General features: G+C 42.8%; 1 protein-coding gene across 4 annotated transcripts; it reads left to right on the plus strand.

The window, feature by feature from the left end:
- The first annotated feature begins 1,876 nt into the window (after positions 1-1,876).
- rgl3a (ral guanine nucleotide dissociation stimulator-like 3a) lies at positions 1,877-21,756 on the plus strand. Of its 4 annotated transcripts, none has more exons than XM_041867388.2 (19): positions 1,877-1,965; positions 2,709-2,798; positions 6,063-6,279; positions 11,419-11,589; positions 11,771-11,919; positions 13,219-13,263; positions 13,379-13,548; positions 13,779-13,936; positions 14,040-14,327; positions 14,499-14,602; positions 14,801-14,885; positions 16,144-16,212; positions 17,218-17,304; positions 17,516-17,548; positions 17,658-17,875; positions 18,766-18,895; positions 19,218-19,496; positions 19,731-19,845; positions 20,081-21,756. In XM_041867388.2, the coding sequence occupies exons 3-19, from the start codon at positions 6,094-6,096 to the stop codon at positions 20,233-20,235; spliced, it is 2,442 nt and encodes an 813-aa protein (XP_041723322.2). In that variant the 5' UTR covers positions 1,877-1,965; positions 2,709-2,798; positions 6,063-6,093; the 3' UTR covers positions 20,236-21,756. The 4 variants fall into 4 exon arrangements, with proteins under 4 accessions (XP_041723322.2, XP_041723320.2, XP_041723321.2 ...); XM_041867386.2 differs by lacking the exon at positions 1,877-1,965 and adding an exon at positions 2,068-2,198 and having other exon boundaries at positions 2,296-2,798; XM_041867387.2 differs by lacking the exon at positions 1,877-1,965 and adding an exon at positions 2,068-2,198.
- Positions 21,757-22,493: the final 737 nt, after the last annotated feature.

Genomic DNA, 22,493 nt, shown 5'->3' on the forward strand with positions numbered 1-22,493 from the left:
ACAAGCGCCATACTCTACCAGCTGAGCTACAGAGGACCACACTATTAGATGTTCAATGTTTCTTTTGAGAGAAAAATATATATTTAAAAATGGAAAGTTTCACCATATTAAAACCAGAGACACTTGGAGAAATGTTGGGGTTAAGTGAGTTAAAATCTTCCTAGAAGTCACAGAGGATGCACATGTCAAAATGCTGAATTTTGCCACTAGCAAGTCAGATTAATTGAATTCTATATTAAAGGGCATTTCATTTAATTTAACAGGATTTTAAAATTCAATATTGACGCACAATTTCTACTTAAAATATCAAAGGGATGCAAAAGGCACTCATTTGGTGTAACGACCCAGTTAGTGCTTCAGTTGAACTATGACTAATGATACTGTCCTCTACTTCCAACACCTTGTTGATGGGACAATCTTTCCTCATATTGTAGAATCTGAGATATGAACCAAGAACTCTCTCTCTCTCTCCCCTCCCTCTCTTGCCACCTCCCTCTCTCTCCGTCTCTCTCTCTTTCTTCCCCTCCTCTCTCCCCTTCTCTCTCCCCCCCCTTCTCTCTCTTCCCCTCCTTCCCTCTCTCTCTCCCTTCTTCTCTCCATGCTCGCTCACATGATGCTGGCTTTGTGACTTATGTAACGAGACAGTGACAGCTGGGGGTGAGGGACAGGCAGGGGGACAAAAGCTTTTACAAACCAGCGGAATGAGTCATTGGGATTAAGCGTTCTTTGTTGTGTGAGTTTGACAGTATGAATGCCTGGCATGCATGGTGTACAACATAATGTTTCAGACAGTGTACTGTAATAGTACTGAGAAGGAACATACTTGGAAATCGCTTTAGCCTGCTTGGTTAATGAGAATTAGTCGTTTTTGTAGTTTTGCAGCCCCTGCAAATATATCAGATATTTCACTACTGACACTCAAAGGCCTGTAACAAGCCTTAGCGACCAATGTTTAAGCAATAAACAATTTTCCACAGACGCAACAAGAAAGAAAAGGATGTGTTTGCTTTAGATTGGGCGTTTGAAGTTGCTGAAGTTATGACGCAGTATCACTAAATGCAGCTACAGAAAGTAAGAGGTGAATGCCAAGCAGAGAGACAGAACAAAGGGCAGGGCATAATGGGTGTGTATTTAATGGTGGGGGTCAGGTGAACACATATACACCATTTACTTTTGTTCTCCTAACAGGGAACAATGTTGACCTCATTTCAAAGGGCCTAATACAGACCTAGGGCTAGATTTCAATTGGTTGCTCTCACACAATCCACACCCATTAGCCTACATATTAAATGTATAGATCGAATGTGACATACAACTTTGCAGTTTTATTGAATTCTCCATGTGGTCTGTGTTAAAGGGCACTTCATTAATATAACAGGCTTTTAATTCTTAAAAGTGTAAGTATATAAAAATATATATTTGATAAGATATTGATATAGTGGACCGCCCCCACGGCCGACTTCGCCCAGCCCGAGGTGGCCGACTGGTCCGAGGGAGTGGCAGAACTCATAGGCTTACATTGGTTTACACAGGCAGCCCAATTCGGATATTTTGCCCAATTAGTGGTAAAAGAGCTGATCTGATTGGTCAAAAGACCAGTTAGTGGAAAAAGGTCAGAGTTAGGCTCCCTGTGTAAATGCACACTTGTCTGCCTGAGGTTAAATGGCTGCATATACACAGGCAGCCCAATTATGTGAATTAGGCTGCCTGTGTGAAAGTAGCCAACGAGACATACCTCCCAAACTATTTTACACAGCAGACATTCCAGAACACATGTTTCAGGTTTCAAAATCCACATTGTTTGTTCTCTTCACTCTGTACCTGTCCACATAGCAACCCCAATTACATTTTTCGTTCTCTTGAAGAGAATGTTCTAACAACCTGTCTGAACATCATTCAAGGCAAGGTACCTCATGCCCTTATCCAACCTGATGACTTGGGAGAGAGCGAGAGGGAGACTAACAGGTACCCTGCCTCTTTAAGATAATTAGCTAGGCAATCAATTAGTCATTGTACAACAGTGTTTTCCTAAATTGAACTACCCTTCCACTCCACACACTCTGTCAATGAGGCCAGTTGCCATGGACTTCTAATCAAAACAACGTTTATGAAATGACCATCATGTGAAATGATAATGAAACATGCTATCAGCCCTGGTTAAAAATCAATGCAAACATGAAATGTGGGGATATTCGCAGGTAAGAAACAAACTATTGTCTCTATATAGTTGATGGTCAAAAACGTTTTTATCTTAATAGCTGTAGGCCTATTATTTCCTTATATATTAATTGCCAGAAATACAGGTACGATGGACACAGAAAGCCAGAAGCATGGCTCATCTCTCCAGTGTTGATGATTTGCCAACAAGAAAACAAAAGAGAGGCGGCAGAGTTGGGGGCTCGGTCACTTTTAATGAAGAGATAAGTTAAGCGGAAAGATATTGGACCTGACAGATCTGTAATCAACAGACTACTTATACAGTACCGTATTAGAACATTACACAATGGAGAAGAGGAGAGCAGGGAAAGAGAAGAAAGGGAACCAGCCGCCCTTCTTTCTCTCTTTCCTTTGCTCTCCATAGTTCAGCTGTTAAAGCACCAACCAGTACAATCAACAATCACTGAGTGACTGTTCAGTGCCAGTCTCTTCAGCTCCAAGCTCCCCATCAACACAGTTTCCCTGTATGGAATGCTCTTGTCATCACTCAGAGAGAAACTGTACAACCATCATGGCTCCAAAGATGAATCTGGGCTGATCTGTCAAACTGCAGTTTAGGAGAAGCTCACCAATCGAACGCAGTAAGTTACTGTACTTTATATTTGTGTTTCCTAGCCTGGTAATATAGTCTGTTTTTGCTTTAGCCAACTCCTTTCTGTGTTCATTCATTGCCATGAAGAGTTGGCTACAGAACCCTGAAAGTCTAGGTCCAGCCTATGTGTTGTCTACACCTTTTTGAGGAAGGGACAGGTTGAGATGCATGTGAAATACTAAAGTGAATCAGATTGGTATGACCAATAGTGTCATTCATGTTCATGCATTATTGTGGAGCATTATTTACGTCAACATAAGTGACAACCAAAATGTAACCATAAGTTGTTAAAGCACCAACCAGTACAATCAATCATCACTGAGATTTTGTCTTCTAAATATTTGATTGTGTTTATTTTTGGCACCACTTATGTTAATGACTCAAAGATGGAGGCGTGGTCAAATGATTATATGGGTAAAAATGGCTATTATTATAGGTAGGCCAAGTCATGCTATGCCTCCTTTCCCTATTTCTCTGTAAAGCTGGTAAAAGAAACTCCATTTATAACAGGGCATGTTGTGCCAACACAAATGTTGTCTGGCATCTTCTTGTTGGCACAACAGATATTTTCTTTCTTTTGTACTTTTTGTATTTACTTCCTCTGTCTTAGCGAGAAAAGGCTGGGCTGTTCTCAGATCTGTTTGTACTGTCTTGCCAAATCATATGGCATCTCAACACAGTTTCCCTGTATGGAATGTTATTTTCATCACTGAGAGAAACTGTACAACCACCATGGCTCCAAAGATGAATCTGGGCTGATCTGTCAAACTGCGGTTAAAGAGAAGCTCACCAATCAAATGCAGTAAATTACTGTACTTTATATTTGTTTCCTAGCCTGGTAATATAGTCTGTTTGTTCTTCAGTCAACTCCTCTGTGTGTTCATTGCCATGAAGAGTTGGCTACAGAACATACAGTCTAGGACCAGGATACAGTGGGGAAAAAAAGTATTTAGTCAGCCACCAATTGTGCAAGTTCTCCCACTTAAAAAGATGAGAGAGGCCTGTAATTTTCATCATAGGTACACGTCAACTATGACAGACAAATTGAGAAAAAAAATCCAGAAAATCACATTGTAGGATTTTTTATGAATTTATTTGCAAATTATGGTGGAAAATAAGTATTTGGTCACCTACAAACAAGCAAGATTTCTGGCTCTCACAGACCTGTAACTTCTTCTTTAAGAGGCTCCTCTGTCCTCCACTTGTTACCTGTATTAATGGCACCTGTTTGAACTTGTTATCAGTATAAAAGACACCTGTCCACAACCTCAAACAGTCACACTCCAAACTCCACTATGGCCAAGACCAAAGAGCTGTGAAAGGACACCAGAAACAAAATTGTAGACCTGCACCAGGCTGGGAAGACTGAACCTGCAATAGGTAAGCAGCTTGGTTTGAAGAAATCAACTGTGGGAGCAATTATTAGGAAATGGAAGACATACAAGACCACTGATAATCTCCCTCGATCTGGGGCTCCACGCAAGATCTCACCCCGTGGGGTCAAAATTATCACAAACGTCATCCCAGAACCACACGGGGGACCTAGTGAATGACCTGCAGAGAGCTGGGACCAAAGTAACAAAGCCTACCATCAGTAACACACTACGCCGCCAGGGACTCAAATCCTGCAGTGCAAGACGTGTGCCCCTGCTTAAGCCAGTACATGTCCAGGCCCGTCTGAAGTTTGCTAGAGTGCATTTGGATGATCCAGAAGAGGATTGGGAGAATGTCATATGGTCAGATGAAACCAAAATATAACTTTTTGGTAAAAACTCAACTCGTCGTGTTTTGAGGACAAAGAATGCTGAGTTGCATCCAAAGAACACCATACCTACTGTGGAGCATGGGGGTGGAAACATCATGCTTTGGGGCTGTTTTTCTGCAAAGGGACCAGGACGACTGATCCGTGTAAAGGAAAGAATGAATGGGGCCATGTATCGTGAGATTTTGAGTGAAAACCTCCTTCCATCAGCAAGGGCATTGAAGATGAAACGTGGCTGGGTCTTTCAGCATGACAATGATCCCAAACACACCGCCCGGGCAACGAAGGAGTGGCTTCGTAAGAAGCATTTCAAGGTCCTGGAGTGGCCTAGCCAGTCTCCAGATCTCAACCCCATAGAAAATCTTTGGAGGGAGTTGAAAGTCCGTGTTGCCCAGCGACAGCCCCAAAACATCACTGCTCTAGAGGAGATCTGCATGGAGGAATGGGCCAAAATACCAGCAACAGTGTGTGAAAACCTTGTGAAGACTTACAGAAAACATTTGACCTGTGTCATTGCCAACAAAGGGTATATAACAAAGTATTGAGAAACTTTTGTTATTGACCAAATACTTATTTTCCACCATAATTTGCAAATAAATTCATTAAAAATCCTACAATGTGATTTTCTGGAAAAAAATTTTTTCTCATTTTGTCTGTCATAGTTGACGTGTACCTATGATGAAAATTACAGGCCTCTCTCATCTTTTTAAGTGGGAGAACTTGCACAATTGGTGGCTGACTAAATACTTTTTTCCCCCACTGTATGTGTTGTCTACACCTTTTGGGTGAAGGGACGGGTTGAGATGCATGTAAAAGACTATAGAGAATCAGATTGGTATGTTCATACAGTACACTATTGTGGACCATTATTTAGATCAACTTAAGTGACAACGAAACTGTAACCATAATATTTTGTCACTTATGTTAATGCCTCAAAGATGTAGAGGTGTGGAGTCAACAAAGGATTATATGGGTTAAGAGCGAACAAAGCCTGTCGGTCCTGGAAAGAGCAGTGATTACGTAGACAGACGGTGGCTTCATGATTGACTTGGTCATGATTTCATAGATTGACTGGAGGAATTGTTGAAAATTATTTTAGGTATTTTTCCTGTTCTTAAAAGTAGACAACATTCCCTTTTCATGGAATTGGTTCAGAAAATGGATGTCATTGTGCTTCTATGAACCAATTAATATGTTAGGGTAATGTACAGGAATTCAATGTTCCAAAATATTTGCTATCTAGCCCTCTAAATGTCATTAAGAAATTCCCATAAAGTACTGTACTGTTGAATTACTCTTTTGTCTTTTTTATTTAACCTCTTCCTTGCAATATAAGATTACTGAATTTCCTAGAAAATTGGCAATAAAGTAACATAAAAAAGGATGACTTTCATTCTGTTCTGTAGACCTATCATTCAATCATTGTCACTTCTCATACATGGTTGTACTCTAGTGTGGTTGTAAGGGCTCTCTCTACTCTCCCCTTGTCAGGTGAGAACCTTGAGGACTCTACTACCTGTGGATGAGGATGCGGTCTACACTATCTCTCTGTGGAGGAGAAGGGGACGGCAGGGGCCTGAGGGCCCGGGTAGGCAGGATGAAGAGACTGCTGTGCCTTCGACATACCCACCGTGTGGACGTCCTGACAGACATGGAGCCGGGGGTTTGGCTGAGGCACTTCCAGCTGCTGGACACGGAGGTCACTGAGGTGAGTTGGTGGAAAGGTGATGTTTGCCCTTTCGTTATAGCTAAGGGCCAAAGAGAGTAGAGTTGGTGGTGGCATGGTGTTTCCCCTTTCAAGTGGGTGACTGGGTTGCCTGAGTGTCAATGCGTAGAGGATTAAAGGTCTGTCTGACTCAGTATTGTGTAAAGTACCTATCAAATGGTAATGTATCATTTAGGAGGGTAGATTTGGAGGCATGGCGTTTCCCCTTCCAGTTGGGTAAAAGAGTTGCTTGAGTCTCTGTGTAGAGGCCGAATGGTTTTGACTGACTGACACCCTATTTAGTTATTGTGCATACACATTTGAGCAGTCATTTAGCTTGGTAGCTCCATTGCAACCACATACATGTGAGGTATTGGACCTACAGGGACTTGGCAAGTGAAACCAGTGAGTGGGAGCTTCCTGAATATGACATGAAAACACTTTTCTTGAGTCAGAATATCCAGTTGAACTCAAACTGGTGTGGGATATATATATTTTTTGCCTTACTTTTGGATCTTCCTCTTACCAGGATTGATTTACAAGAGCCTGACGTCTCCAGTGACGTCAGTTGCAGAGCTAGGGTTGAGATTTATAGGGGCCAACTTTACTGTCTAGGTTAGGTTACTGCGTAAATGGTAAGAGGGAGGGGTCATCAGTGTGCTGTATAACAGCTGTCATGTACCTCAGTGTGAGGTGGTTTTATGTCAGAGCAGTGGTTGTTCTCATGTAGGCTGCTGCTTTTGTTTCCTTTGTTTTCAGCAACACAGTAGCTATTTTTGACACTGAGGAGGAAGGAAGTCCACCAGGAAGTGTGTCTATCTGTCATTTCTGAAGCGTGCTTGTTTTAACGTGTCTCTTCTGATAAGCGCTATCATTTGGACATGTCCCACAGTTTTCATGAGAACATAAATATTGTTCCAAAAAGACAGTTTACTCATGTTAAAGAGAATACAAAATCGAGATGAATTTGGTTTGATGTTATCAAATCGGACAGTTGTTGTGAATTCAGTGTGTGTGTGTCTCATTAACGTTAATTATTCACCCTGCCCCCTCGGCTACCCTCTCTCATTCTCTTTGTCGTGCCTCTCTGGACTGACAGTGTGGCATTGGATGGTCATGGTTCAGATATTCAGATGAGAGAGAGAGAGGGAAAATAAACTCATTAAGCAACAGTTACCCATTCTCCCCTTTTGAAACCCACTGTTTGCTGATGAGGGGAGTTTAGAATGGAAACCGCCATTGATCAAAAGCCATCTGCTGAGCTAGTGGTGGTTGACACTTTATCATTGGGCGGTCGCGGCGCTTTATCATTGGGCCAATTTAGGGATAAAAGTAGATTAGACTACAGTGACAACTTTTTCAACAGATTTTAGTGCACTTGTCCGCCCTGAGACTGAAAGGTTGGGAGTTCGATCCCTGGCCGAGTCATACCAAAGACTGTAAAAATGGGACCCGATGCATCTCGCTTGGCACTCAGAATTAAGGAGATATGTTGGAGGTAAGGTCCTGCGATAGACTAGTGTCCTGTCCAGGGGGTGTACTTGTATGTTAAGCTGCCTCACGCTACAGAAACAGGAGATAGGATCCTGCTATATGAGCCGTTCTGGCTCGCACAAGCCAAGGCTCATGCAAGGCTATGAGAACATTGGGACTAAAGAGCTAATGTTCAGCTCAACAAAAACCCTACATGTTTCTCTTCACCAAATGATAAATATGGTCTGCTTCTACGTCATTTTGGAACTGTCAGTCAGTAGGAAAGGACAGCAACAGGTGACACTGGCTTGGAACACTCAATAGGAACAGAGCAGACTTGTTTTTCTGTGGCATTTCCAACCACGCCATACCCCTTACAGACACCATGGGTTGAGAGGAGTCCTGAGAACTGTCCCGACTGGATTTCAGATTAGTGGCAGTAAGAAGGTATGACGGAGATGCCAGCTGCAGTCACCTGAGAAGCACATTACAGGCCTATTGTTCTTGCCTGAAGCATTTTCTCAGACTTGTGATAGTGTAAGACTGTTGAATATTCCCAAAACACTGATGGCAAAAAGATCATAGTGCCTCCAGTGTTTGAGAGTAGAAAGTGAATTAATGCATTTAAGAAAATATTTCCAATGTTCCTGTTATGGCTATAGGCTATAGTATGCCTACCGTAATCAGACAGCATATATACCTACTAAGATGGTGCACATTTTTTTTATTTTATTTTTTAAATTATTGTCATTTGCCTAAATAGTCAGAAAAAAACATTACAAGTGTGAAAGTTGTGAATGACATGGCTGTCACTGTCAGTTTGTGACACTGCTGTCACCAAATCTGTGTTGACGTAAAAGCGCGTGGTATCGAGACTACCGCCCCACCCTCACCTGCTAGTACAGCGTCTGCTCTCGCGCTCAGGTGCTGTCACTGCGACTCGCACAGAATCCAGCTGTCGCACATCGAAACTCGCACAGACAAGCTGTGTCGTGGCTAGGCTATCGAGTTTTGAAGCCTGCTAAGAAGTATATGAATCAATTTTTTTTAATGTCGTTTGAGTTGATAAAGTATATAAAATGAACTCGACATTATACGCAATTCATCAAGAATTGTTCGTTTGGTCGGATCAGCGACATCCCAGGTAATTTGCGGAACTAGGCTACTGGCTGTGTCATCCATTACTTATTTCGGTCACTCACGGATTACTTCATTGGAATATCAGTATCTACCAGCAGCAAAACAGAAGAAATGGCTCCCTAAACTACTAGAAACTTTACCTTCTTTCATCAACTAAAACGACTGGGAAATATGGGGAAATGGCGTTTGTCAATGGTATTAGTCTTACCTTTATTCATTGCTTACTGTACTTCTTTTGAAATGTCTGTCTATCAATTACACAGCCTTTTTTATCCTGTGAGATTTTACTATTTAAAAAAAACAATAGCCTACAATAATTTAAAACCTTCATAACTTGACTTATCAAATAAATAATTAATTTAATAACAAAGCAAATAATCAAAAGTATTATTATAGGACCATATTGTGATATCACAACAGCTTTAACTCAATATTGTCTTCAAGATGTAATATTTCGATTTTTATGTCCTTTTGATTCTTTTGAAGGTCCATATGCATGCATGTGTATTTGTTTATGTGTATATGTACACACACCAGACAGGGACAGAACATTGAGCTAGCCTAATGGTCCAGTCCAGACCAGTGTACCATGGAGAATTATCAACAAAACTTGCATGTCTGGCATATGGAGGAGACCGACAAAGACATGGAGGGGGCAGTAAATAGTGGCTCCTGTTCCCGTTCCCTCAGCAGCCAGCCTGTCTCCATTAGGTGTTGTATAATGACAACAAAACACTCATTTAGAGCCTATCGATGTTCTTTACGACAGGCTATGGATATCGACAGGCTTTTAGTGGCTGTGAATAGCATCAACTAGAGCCATATAGATAGATAGACGGAGAGAGAGTTTGGACATTGCCGTCTATATGACTCTCAGATCCAATATGTCTGATAGTGTGGAAACTTCCTTGTTTCCTCATTCTCTGTATATGGCTTAGTTCTCCATTGTGTGTTAGTGGGATACTAGCTAGAATTTTCACCCTAGAAGTTATTATTTTAGCATTCATGGGCTCTCTCTAGGGACTGAGAACTGCTAGATGTTACTGAAAAGTGTTACTCCAATTCCGTTAGCGACGTGAACAGAACACAGACATACTTAGAGGTTCTGTAGCACTCTCTAATGCATGGGTAGGTAGGCCGCATGGATACAGTGAGTTCTGCTTTGCCTAAAAGTTACAGGTCTTGGTAGGGTCTTCTGGCTACCCACCCAGTCGGGTCAAAGTCTAGGGGCTACAGAGCTGGTAGCGCCACTCTCTGCCCTCTCAGTGAAACTGAAACTGGATTCTCTGGTTACATGGTCAGGGTATCACCTCTGTCTAGTCTATGGGATTATGGGCAAATATGGGCTATTTGGGCGCCTTCTGTATGTCAGGAAGTGTCTGATTGTCTCAAATGGCACCCTATTCACTATATAGTGCACTACTTTTGACCAGAGCCCATAGGGAATAGGCTGCCATTTGGGACGTACCCTCTGTAAGAAATGGTGTTTGGTTGGGTTTCACCCCATACAATGGCCTCTACTCTGAGAGAAAAAAAAGGAAATGCCATAGTGTTTTTATTTAATTGTATTTATTTGACCATTTAATAACACAATTCAGCAACACATGGATGCAATGCATTTAAAAACGTTGAGGATAACTTAAACGTATTCCCATTGTGGTCCTCTTTGATGGAGATTGAATATTATCTCTACTCGGCTCCGGATGATGGAAAGGGAGTTGATGCAGTTTGGGCTGGAAAGGCAGTATAGCTTGAGTGGAGGGAGCATCGATGTTGCACATGTCTTGCTAAAAACTTGTCACATTTTTGACATAGATCCTTATCCATTTTTAAATCTATAATTGCTAATTAATGTGCTCGTATACCGGTCAGATGGGATATAATCATATAGGAAATTCCACTGTTACCAAAAACATGTCTAGCTGAAAACATGCCACACGTTGACATTTAGGTCCCCATACGTTGTGAAATGTGTATTATCTATTTAATGACATCACATACCTGTTGCTGTACAGGCATGCAGTCTAATAGCAGGTGCCTCTGCAGCATTTACATTTGCATAGATCGATGTCTAGCTAAGGATGTGCCATACGTTTGACATTTCGGTCCCTTAACATTGTGAGATGTGCAATTAATGTTTAAAAAGCTCTCATACCAGCTAGACAGACTAATAGATGCCTCTGCAGTGCCAGCATAGATATAATTCTCAGTTCAAGGTTGTTTGAAAGCAGCATCTGTGGAATGATGCTATTGACGTAGCTGTGCTTAAACTGCTCATTGCTTGAATGCTTTGAATGTGATGATCTCTACATTTGGCTTGTGGTGTTTGTCACAAAGCATGAGGAAAATGTAGGCCACTTCACTGCAGTTAAAGTTAAATGTCGATGTGAATTTAGTAGGACGGGCAAACCCATTTTGATTAATTGTGTGTGTGATGGCACTTTTGGCTAATGTCAACAAAACCCTTGATGTGCAATCACTTGTCTATTCTATTGAAGCCTCACCTCCACTCTCTTTGTCTCTCACCAGGACCCAGTGCAGGAGTGGGGGGAGGAGGTGGAAGAGGGGGCCGTGTTCGGCATAACCCTGTGTAGGGAGCCTGTGCTCCCCAGCCCCTCCACCCAGGACCCCTCAGACCCTCTCGCAGAGTCCCCGTCCACTCCATCGGCCTTCAACTTCATCCAGTACCACACAGTGAAGGTAAAAGCACTTTGAGAGAAAGCGTGATCAGAGAGAGAGATGGAGAGGGAGAGACTGGGGATAGATAAAGGACGAGACAGAGAGAGGTGGAGAAAGGGAAGATAGAGGGAGACAAGCACTTTGCGACAACTGCTAATGTAAAAAGTTCATTATGAACAAAGTTGATTGCATTTGATTGAAGGTGCGTCGGTTGAAGGCGGGGACCCTGGAGCGCCTGGTAACCCACCTGCTGGACTCAAAACACCAGGAAGCTGACTACGTCAGAGTGTTTCTGTCCACCTACAGAGCCTTCACCACCACCAACACACTCATAGAACTGCTCTTCCAGAGGTGAGACACAGAATATTATTATATGGTGGTTGCTGTGTTTTGTTATTCAGAGAAACATACATTTAACAGAAATGTAATTAATTATGTGGCACAGTGCTGTTGGTCTTCCAGAGGTGAGATGGTTACAGAGACTATGTTACTTCTGAATGTTTTGTGAAATGGTAATTTAGCAGACACTTACTGTCAAGATAGGTTGGCTAGACGGATTAAGTGTTAAGTAGAAAACTTTAAATCTATGTGTTTTTGTAAATGGGAAAAGTCATTGAAAACAGTTGTGACTGAAGACATCTTGTAAAGTAAACCCTTGAGTCTTGCCTGGAGTCCTTGGACTAGATGGGAACCATACAACATGACCTGAAATCTTATCAGACTAATAACCCCTGACTAACCTCTGAGGCTGCCCTTTGGTTACACCTCTTTCAACAATATTTGGAAGGCATTTGGCGTGATGCAGGAATTCTAATGTTCTAAGTCTGTCCTAGTTTGAATAATTCAGTGTCACCCCATACATATTTGTGTGACGTCGTGGGAGGCGACAATCCCTCAGTTATGTGTTTGCCTAACCGGTTCCTAATTACCTACCACATGACGGATCCAACAACAATGTCTACAGACTCCTTTTTAAAAAAGCTGCCTCATAGGTTATTAAGTATATTATTTTCTGCAATAAAGTTGCTAAATTATGTTAACTTTCCAAAAATTCTGAGGTTTTCCAGATATCATAGTTGGAGGATTCCTGGATCTTCTGCTTATTCCCTCAGGAAATCCAGGAATTCTCCAACCGGGATTTTTGGAAAACCTGGAAACCTTATTCTGCAATAACATTGTATTTAACTTTTCTGTGCTATCGACTAGTAAGACCCTTTACCAGTTCAGTAGTTAGCTTTTTACTGGAGTTTAATGCAATCTGCTCTGATCCATGACATTTAGAACCCTAGAGATAAGGATTTATTGGTTGTTAAACAGTCACCCTCATTTCTGCAGCGCTGGTAGCAATAGTCTTCCTTTAGGCTGAAACTGACGTCACCATGAGCTAGCTCCAGGGCACATAGATTGTAATCGACAGCAATGGGCTTTCCACCGACGGTCAGATCTCTGTAGTTTATATGTCAGTAAAGGGCTACTCTTGCTTGTCAGACTCATGGTGTGGGAGGAGAGTAGCAGAGGGCTAACTATTTCTGTGACATCGACAATGTTGGTCAAAACATTGCATTGTACCACTAAATCCCTTGTAGGAGCAGTAACCAGTGAGCAAACATTAGTTTATTTTCTAACTACTGCATATCTCTATTTCCATAGGGATGATATGATTGCCAACCTGGACAACACTGTCTGCCCAAGGAGGTATGAGTAACTTCACTCTCTCTACTCCTTCTACAATGTCTTCTCACCATAAAATACAAGTGTACTTTTAATTCATAAAAAAAACACCCTTGATATGAATCATCACCCCCCCCAGCACCCTTGTGCCCCTGATCAGAACCTGGCTAGAGGAACACAGGGAGGACTTCAGGGAACCCCCTCGGCACCCCTCCCTGAGGCTGCTCTGTTTACACCTGCGCCACCGCCTCGCCTTCCGTCGCCTCGCACACACAGCTGAGACGCTGCTCAAGAAGCTCCAGGAAGAAGGTTGGTAGCGTTCAGTAAGACACACCGTAGAGAAATTTTTTTCAACAGAAAACAAACTGGGTTTTTATTGGACGAATGTAGGTAGTACATCACTGTTTCAAGATTTTATCCTTGCCCCTTTTTCTCACAAGCAAAAAACGGCATCCTATCTCACCAGTAGAAGTCTTACAAGTTGTGATTTTGCTAGGATGGTGGTACGGTAGTTAGTAACTATTTTATTTTCTTCCTAGATCGCACTAGTCTGGATCAGTCTGCACCAATAGATAATAGTGATTGTCAGCAGAAAGAGGAGGGGTCAGGAGAGGAAGTACCGAAGGAGGAGGAGACTGGAGACTTTATGGACTTCCCTGTCATAGAAGTGGCAGAGCAGCTGACACGATTGGACGCTGTAAGTGTCAATCATCTTTATAACTCGACCCTTTCTGTTCAATCACTCTGCATGAATGACAAAGCTTACAAAGTTTATTTCCCTCCCGCCCTTCTTCCTATAGGAGCTCTTCATCAAGGTGGTCCCGTTCCAGTGCCTGGGCTGTGTCTGGTCTCAGCGGGACAAGAAGGAGAGCCGCAACGTGGCGCCCACTGTCCGCGCCACCATCGCCCAGTTCAACGCCGTCACCAACCGGGTCATCACCTCCCTGCTGTGTCCCTCGTCAACGTCTCCGAACTCGGTCTCCTCCTCAACCCCGAGTCTATCCACGGCCCCTAGCTCCCCTCTCCTCCCCCACACCAGCCCCACCCTCAGGGCCAGGGTGATAGAGAGGTGGATTGCCATAGCACAGGTCAGCAAAGCCAGATAGAACATACATTAATGTATACTAATCTACATTTGAGATCTTTAGAGACATGTTTAGCTATAAAATAAATAAATATATATTTATCAATGTTATTGTGCAATGAAAATCAGGAAAAGTGGCTAAATGTGACATTGTGTTTGGTCGTGTCCTCTGTAGGAATGCAGAACGCTGAAGAACTTCTCCTCTCTGAGAGCCATCCTGTCAGCCCTGCAGTCCAACGCTGTGTACCGCCTCAAGAAGACCTGGGCTGCCGTCAACAGGTGAGATATGCAGAGGCGCAGCAGGTTTACACTTTGTCAGCCAGTGATTCTGAGGGTAAGTTTCTCAGACCCAGATTTACTCTACTTCTGGACTGAAAATCACTCGGATATTCTCCTTTGAGCGGAAAACAACCCTGAATATGGTGGCTGAGATGCATACTGCACATTTTTGAAAACTGACAATTTATTTTATTTTAGGGATTGTATGGCCTGTTTCGACCAGCTGTGTGAGACGTTCCCAGATGAGAACTGTGTTATGACCAGCAGAGAGATCCTGGTGGAGGTAAGAACCACAGAATATAACCATAGAACCACAGAATGGAACCATAGAACGGAACAATAACCATAGAGTTCTAATTCTACCACTTAAAAAGGCTTTTTCCACCTGAGTAGTAACATTTACTGTACCTCCATCTTTGTTCCGTGAGCTGTTATTAATTGTTTACATTTAATTTTTAGTCATTTAGCAGACTGTCCAGAACGACTTACAAGAGGAACTAGGGTTAAGTGCCTTGCTCAAGGGCACATCGACAGATTTTTAACCTAGTCAGCTCAGGGATTCGAACCAGCTACCTTTCGGTTACTGGCCCAATGCTCTTAACCACTAGGCTACCTGCCGCCAACTAAAAGACTGATATGGGTGTTAATACAGTATAATGATAGGGCTGTTATCATATCTGAAGTGTACACTTCAGCACAAAAGAGCCATTGTACTGTATATGGCTAGCAGATGGCCACACAATCAAATAGGGTCAGTCATATCCGATAGCACTGTCTATCTATTTTCACTTTTACTTGTTGGCTTTGTTGACGGCCCACATCTAAAGGTGGCGGATTCAATATGACTGCCAGTTTCGGGCTGGGCACATAATGAGTCACACCGCTTTGACTGAACCCACACACACCTCTGGGTAAAACCAGCAACATCTATTACCAGGCGGAGGTGACTTGGTGTGTGTTGAGCAGAGGACGCTGGTGAGGATGGCTCATAATAATGGATGGAATGGAGTGAATGGAATGGGATACATGGGAAAACCAGGTGTTTGATACAATTCCATTTAGTTTCAGCCATTACTATGAGCCCGTCCTCCCCGGTTTAAAGTGCCACCACTGGCTGAATCTAAAGAAGGGTGTGTGCTTGTGTTTATAGGTGATTCATTGGTCAATCTCAGCCTTATCATGACAGGGGGACACCCAATCAGACACCACACCCAATAATAACAAGAACTAAGTAGTTATTCATTAATTAATTAATAAACTATGTACTGCACTCACTGTACAATAAGTATTATTTAACAGCTATTTGGCTTGCTATGATTGCCCTACCCATCTCATATCAAACTCCATGTACTTGTTTAAGCCAAAACAAGTAGAATGAGGTAGCATGACTGTGAATAATACGCACTATTCCAAAGCAGTCTCACATGTAAGAACCTTTTAGAAGCTTTTATTGATTCTTGGCTAATGGCTGGCAATTGAATGATTTGCTCTGCCCCTTTTGTACCAAGCCTAATGTGACTGTTGTTTTTGCTGTTCTCTAGGATGGCAGCCAGCCAGATGACAACGCCACCCCCAAGTCACCCCGGCTGTGCCCCATGTCTAAACAGATGGTAAGACTACTTCCTGTCTGTGCTGTAGGTGTTCTAACATGATCTGTACTGTACTAAAATGATATAACTTCTGTCTATGAGCACCTTCAGTATATTGGGTGAACAGCTAGCATGCTGGTAATATTCAGTTACTGCCCACAACAATCGTGCGAATCCATTGAAAAATCAGCCGACATTATGTGGCTTCCTTATTCTTTGACTTTGGACCACAGAGCACGATAGACGCGGAAAAAGACTAAAATAATACTGTTAGCTCAGCAAACAAGTCTCTTCCTAATGCTTTAGAGAGGAAAGAGGAAGTGAGGTAGGAATACCCTTTAATGGTCCTGACCCGTCCTAGTTTCAACTTCTCCGTAACAAGTCACATGCAGCCTGAGGCTGTGATACTGGGTGCATCCCGAATGGCACCCTATTTTCTATATAGTGCACTACTTTCTGGTCAAAAGTAGTGCTGTATTTAGGGAATAGGGTGCCATTTGGGTCAGACAGTGATCGACCACAGCTGAGATTTCCTAATATAGATCTCTCTCCGTTCCAACCTTCCTCCTTTTTAATTTCCATCCTCTCGTGAAGTGGAAACTCTTAGTCAGCTCAAATCACAACAGTTGCCTTTTCCACACTTTAATGACACTTGAATTTACGTTGTACAAAGTTGACTTAACTTAGACCCTTTTAGTCATCGTGGATCATCATAGTTCAGCATTGTGTCAATGTTGTATAAAGGTTAGGTGATGATGATTCTGTCTATGCTTTGTGTATGAACATGATCGCCATGAACTGTTATATGACCACTATCCCGTTGTCCCTCACACAATATAAACTGTTTACATTGTTTAGAACATATGTGTTCCAATGGCTCCATATTTAGTGCACTACTTTTGACCAAGGGTCTGGTAAATTAGTGCACTAGGCAGGAATAGGGTGCCATTTGGGACGCATCTAAAATAATCTAGCATAGGCTGCTCTATGACGTAGTGTCTTACAGTCTTATTGTCCCTCAAACAGAGCCCTACCAGTGGTGTCGTCCCCTACCTGGGCACCTACCTGACAGTCCTCACCATGCTGGATACTGCACTCACAGACACAGTAGAGGTGAGATCAAAATACTAATATCTAACCCAATTTAATCAGTATGAGTGTGGCTTTGTGATGTGGCCTTCCTATACTTTTTGGTGGTCAGAACATCACACAACTTTTCACTCATATTTATATGAGCCACTTTCCTTGTCTATTATTTGTCTGCATTTACAATGATCTGATACATGTGCGATCATTTCAACCCTATTTGTATCCCAATTCACAGGGTGGCCTCATCAACTTTGAGAAACGTAGACGGGTAAGTGTCACCCCCTAGTGGTTTTTAAAATAAATGCAACCGATCTCAGTAACCATACAGTACTGTGTGAGTTGGCTGTATCGTGACATTCTCTCCCTCCCTCCCTCAGGAGTTTGAGATCCTGTCTCAGATTGGCCAGCTGCAGGCGTTCTGCTCCTGCTACAGCCTCCCAGTAGACCAGACCATCTCAGCCTGGCTGCAGAACCACACCATGCTCAATGACCAGGAGAGTTATGAGCTGTCCCGTGCTCTGGAGCATCCGGTCGACCCGTGTCCAAACTCCCCCTCTTCCTGGAGCCACCGCCTGCTCGCCAAGAAGCTCGCCTCGTAAGTCTGACCTTCCTATGGCTGAAATGTCAAGAATCCTTTCTAACATTGTGTATTATTTACCCTGTGCCACTCACTCTCTAACCATATACAAAACTTCACTGTGTTGTAGCTACATTTTACATTTTAGTCATTTAGCAGACGCTCTTATCCAGAGCGACTTACATGAGCAATTAGGGTTAAGTGCCTTGCTTAAGGGCACATCGACAGATTTTTCACCTAGTCGGCTCAGGGATTAGAACCAGCGACCTTTCGGTTACTGGCACAACGCTCTTACCCACTAAGCTACCTGCCGCCCCAGCTAGTCTGGGTACCGGTCTTTTCTAGCTAACATTCCGCTCCTGTCATCTCTCTTTGTCTTCAGCCAATGACAGGAGTGTATTTAGTATTTTAATGAGAAATAAAATAAAAATATATATTTGAATACAAAATATACTCCTGTCATTGGCCAAATACAAAGAGTGGCAAGGAGTGGGATGTTAATTAAAAAGACTGGTACCCAGGCTATAGTGTAGCAGTCTGTTATTGAATTTTTTTGCCATTTTAGGAATGTTCCTAATCTATTGAGGAAAAAGAAGTAGCAAGAGTGCTTCAGGTATTCCCAAACACCCACAGGTGCTCTTGGAGGGGAATAGTCATTGAAAAGGAAAAATGATAACCACAAATGGGTGTTAAGTGGTGTAAAAAATCATAGTCAAGGCACTCGTGTGGGTTTGAAAGTTAAAAAGCCTTTATTGTGTGGGCTAAATCATTATTAAAATACACAAGCGCGTATCGGCTAACGCCGTCATCAGGGCGTCCGTCTAAACCTAAACCCTATTGAACATGTGAGTGTTTTGAGGTATTTGTGAGCACTTGAAGTAACTCTTTCCGTTTTCTTGTGTGTGTAGGCTGCTGTCGGTCACTGACGTCTCCAGCAGAAAGACCCATTCAGACCAGATCAGTGTGTCATCATCAGGCTCCAGTGGTTCTGAGATGGAGGATCTGTCCTCACCACAGCCCCTCAGAGACAAACTCAAGGTACATACCCTTGTTCAGTATTTATCTTGTCCTATACCATGTCCAGGGTTCAATCAGATCTGGGTTAAAGTATTATTTGTTCTCGTTCAAATATTTTTAGCATTTGATTGAGCCTGCCTGGAGAGCCGTTTGGGTAGGGTTTACACTTTGGGGAGTATTCTATTGGTTCCAATGTGCCAGGCAAGCTCAATAAAGCACAGCTAAAGTACTGTTTGAATCCAGGTCTGAAGTTACATGTTGACCTTGTTTATGTATATCAATTACGTTATTAGCCAGTTAGCGTGGAGCATTTATCTAATCTCTTTCTCCTCCTCTCTCCCAGTCTCTGTCAGGCTCGCTCCACAACGTGTCTGAAGAACTCTCCTCCAACAACTCCTCCCCCACTCCCTCCAACACCTCCTGCAGCTCCTCCCAGCCCGACCTCTCCTACTCCTCTATGGCCATGAGCCCTGACTGCTCTTCCTCCTCAGCCTCCTCCTGTTTCCCCTCCTCCTCTCCTCAGTGCTGTAAGCCTGTCTATAACAAGCAGGTAGCTGACTCCTGCATCGTGAGGGTCAGCGTGGAGTGTGGCAACAACGGGAACGTCTATAAGAGCATTCTGGTGAGTGAACTCTTAAGAACTATTCATCTGTGAGTTGACAAAGCAAATACTCCCTTAAAATGCACATATCTTTCCTCACTGGTTAGGGATGGTAGTTGATTTTCTAGATTGTAGTAATAATAATAACTGGGGTTTTATTTTTGCAGAATTTCCACCTTATAAGAGTGTACACTTCAAGCAGCTGATATGTCCAGTGTGTTCTACTAACCCTGTCTCTCTGTGCCTCTTGTTCAGCTGACCAGTCAGGACCACACTCCCCAGGTGATCCAGAGGGCCCTGGAGAAACACAACCTGGAGAACATGAGCTGTACAGACTTCGGCCTCACACAGCTGCTGGCCCAGGACAAAGGTGAGCTCAGTCAGAGTAGGAAAAAGCTTACTCTCCCTTGTCTCCTTTCTTCCTCTGCACTTTTAAACTGCATTTTGCATTGCTTTCACCTCTGTTGTTGATCAGTGCAGATAAAGGAGAGGAGACAAGGAGAAGCCACCATAGACTATTGAGATACACCCCAAATGTGTATGGCACTCAGTAATATCCCCATACAACCCATACTGATCTATATGTCCCCTCCATCTCCCACCAGAACTTCAGATCCCTGACAAGGCCAACGTGTTCTACGCCATGTCCACCTCAGCCAACTACGACTTTGTCCTCCGCCAGCGCTGGAGGAGCCACAGCAGATGCCTGGGCACTTCTTCTAGCCCCGGGCCCCAGGCCAGGGCACGCCACGCCAAGTAGACAGAGCCACAGCGCCACCTCCTGGTCTGGAGGGAGAACTACTACTGCAACAAAAAAAAGGGGGGGGGGAAATGGAATTGTGCCCCACTGGAACCATGGTGTGTTCACTGTATGTGGACAGGAACTGAGCTAGCTGCCGATGGACAGTAGAAATGCACATTTAAGCCATTAATTGGCTATACAGCCTGAGAACTTGCATTGTGAACACATTATGAAGCTTCTGCACCAGAACGTGGTTGACTCGTCATTGGAAAGGAGATTCTTTTGATATTTAAGGTTGGGACTAGATGCATTCCAGGAGGTTCTATATTGAAGGATTGAAAGCCAAGAGCGACAAATATGCCAAGAGGTGCCGTTTCGATGGGACAAGTATGTGGAAGATGGAGTACTCAGAGATTGAAACTGAACAGGTGAATTAAAGCGATGCAAGCAGACATTCTGTGGCCTTATATCCACTTCGGTGCATTTAAGCCATATGGAAGACGTGAGAAATCAACCACCTATTCCAGATCAGCCATTTATTTTCAACACAAGACTAACACCAGCTAATGTCAACAAATATGCTATAGCACTTTAGAATGTTGACCAGTGTATCTAACCAACACTCCAACTGCACTGCATGTGTAAAGCCATCTTCTGACGATCCTTTTGCCAAGCTATTGTTATTCATTTAGCTCCAAACAGCAAAGACAGGTCTCACATAATGATGCGGTCCATATGGGCTGAGGGACGACCTTTCACATGGTCAACACCCCTGGGTACGCTGTTCTGACACTTCAGAAAGGGAGGAAGGATGGGTGCATTTCTTAAGTATTGGAACAGGGTGTGTTCTATAGGCTTTAGGTAGTGGTGAATGTGAGGATCGTTAACTGGAGAAACGGCATTCCCTAAGCAGATAAACGCTGCTTCAGGAAGATTGTGTGTATATATACACATACAGACCGAGACAGAAATTAATAACATATGATGATAGTGTTATTAGCAATATGTATATAGACCAGATCGTTTAAGTAATTATTGTCAATGGTAAGTATGAAAAATGTATGCACTCACTAACTGTAAGTCGCTCTGGATAAGAGCGTCTGCTAAATGACTAAAATGTCAAATGTAAACTGTGTAAGTTGCATTTCAGTGTTTCAGCTTTGAGCGAGGTGGTTATTATTATTATTATTATTATTTTTACAAATTTATAAAGTGATCTTATTTTTTAATCTGTTGTTTTTGTCATTTTTATGAGTGGGCTTTGTTCAATAGAAATTCTCTCCTAATATTGCATTTGTAAATTTTTAGCATTAAATAGGTAGCTCATATTAGGAGTTTATATGAATCAGAGACCACGCCCCTGCAGTGCCCGGTAATGTACAATATGTTTTATGTCTTAACAATAATGGAAAGATGTCACTTTAAGTCTCTATCAGACTGTTATTTTGAATGTCAAATGAAGGATATGCACAGTGTACAAAACATTAAGGACTCTTTCCATGACATGGACTGAACAGGTGAAAGCTATGATCCCTAATTGATGTCACTTGTTAAATCCACTTCAATCAGTGTCGATGAAGGGGAGGAGATGGGTTAAAGAAGGATTTTTAAGCCTTGAAACAATTGAGACATGGAATGTGTATGTGTGCCATTCAGAGGTTGAATGGTCAAGACAAAAGATTGAAGTGCCTTTGAACGGGGTATGGCAGTAGGTGCAAGGCGCACCGGTTTGTGTCAAGAACTGCAACGCTACTGGGTTTTTCACGCTCAACAGTTTCCTGTGTGTATCAAGAATGGTCCACCACCCAAAGGACGTCCAGCCAACTTGACATGACTGTGGGAAGCATTGAAGTCAACATGGGCCAGCATCCCTGTGGAATGCTATCGACACCTTGTGAAGTCCATGCCCCGACGAATTGAGGCTGTTCTGAGGGCAAAAGGTTGTGGTACAACTCAATATTAGTGTTCTTAATGTTTTGTCCACTGTGTGTTTTATATACATATGACTACAGTCTTTCTGAAGAAATGCATAAAAAGAGAGCAGAGGAGGGAGAGGGTTTCCTCCAAACAATGTCTTATAACAGCCACCCATGGTAAAAAAAAAAAGCCCCATTTGATTTCAGTGGGGACATGACTACACGAGAATGACGATTGAATGTGGATGTTGAAAGATACAGAATGTGATGGTGTTATTTAAGGTGAATTCATTAGCAGGTGTGAGGGCAGTGGATGGTTGGTGAATGTGGGTATTGCTCATAGTGTTGTGAAATGTGGAA

Source organism: Coregonus clupeaformis, chromosome 20 (genome assembly GCF_020615455.1).
Source record: "Coregonus clupeaformis isolate EN_2021a chromosome 20, ASM2061545v1, whole genome shotgun sequence".
In the NCBI taxonomy this organism is placed as follows: domain Eukaryota; kingdom Metazoa; phylum Chordata; class Actinopteri; order Salmoniformes; family Salmonidae; genus Coregonus; species Coregonus clupeaformis.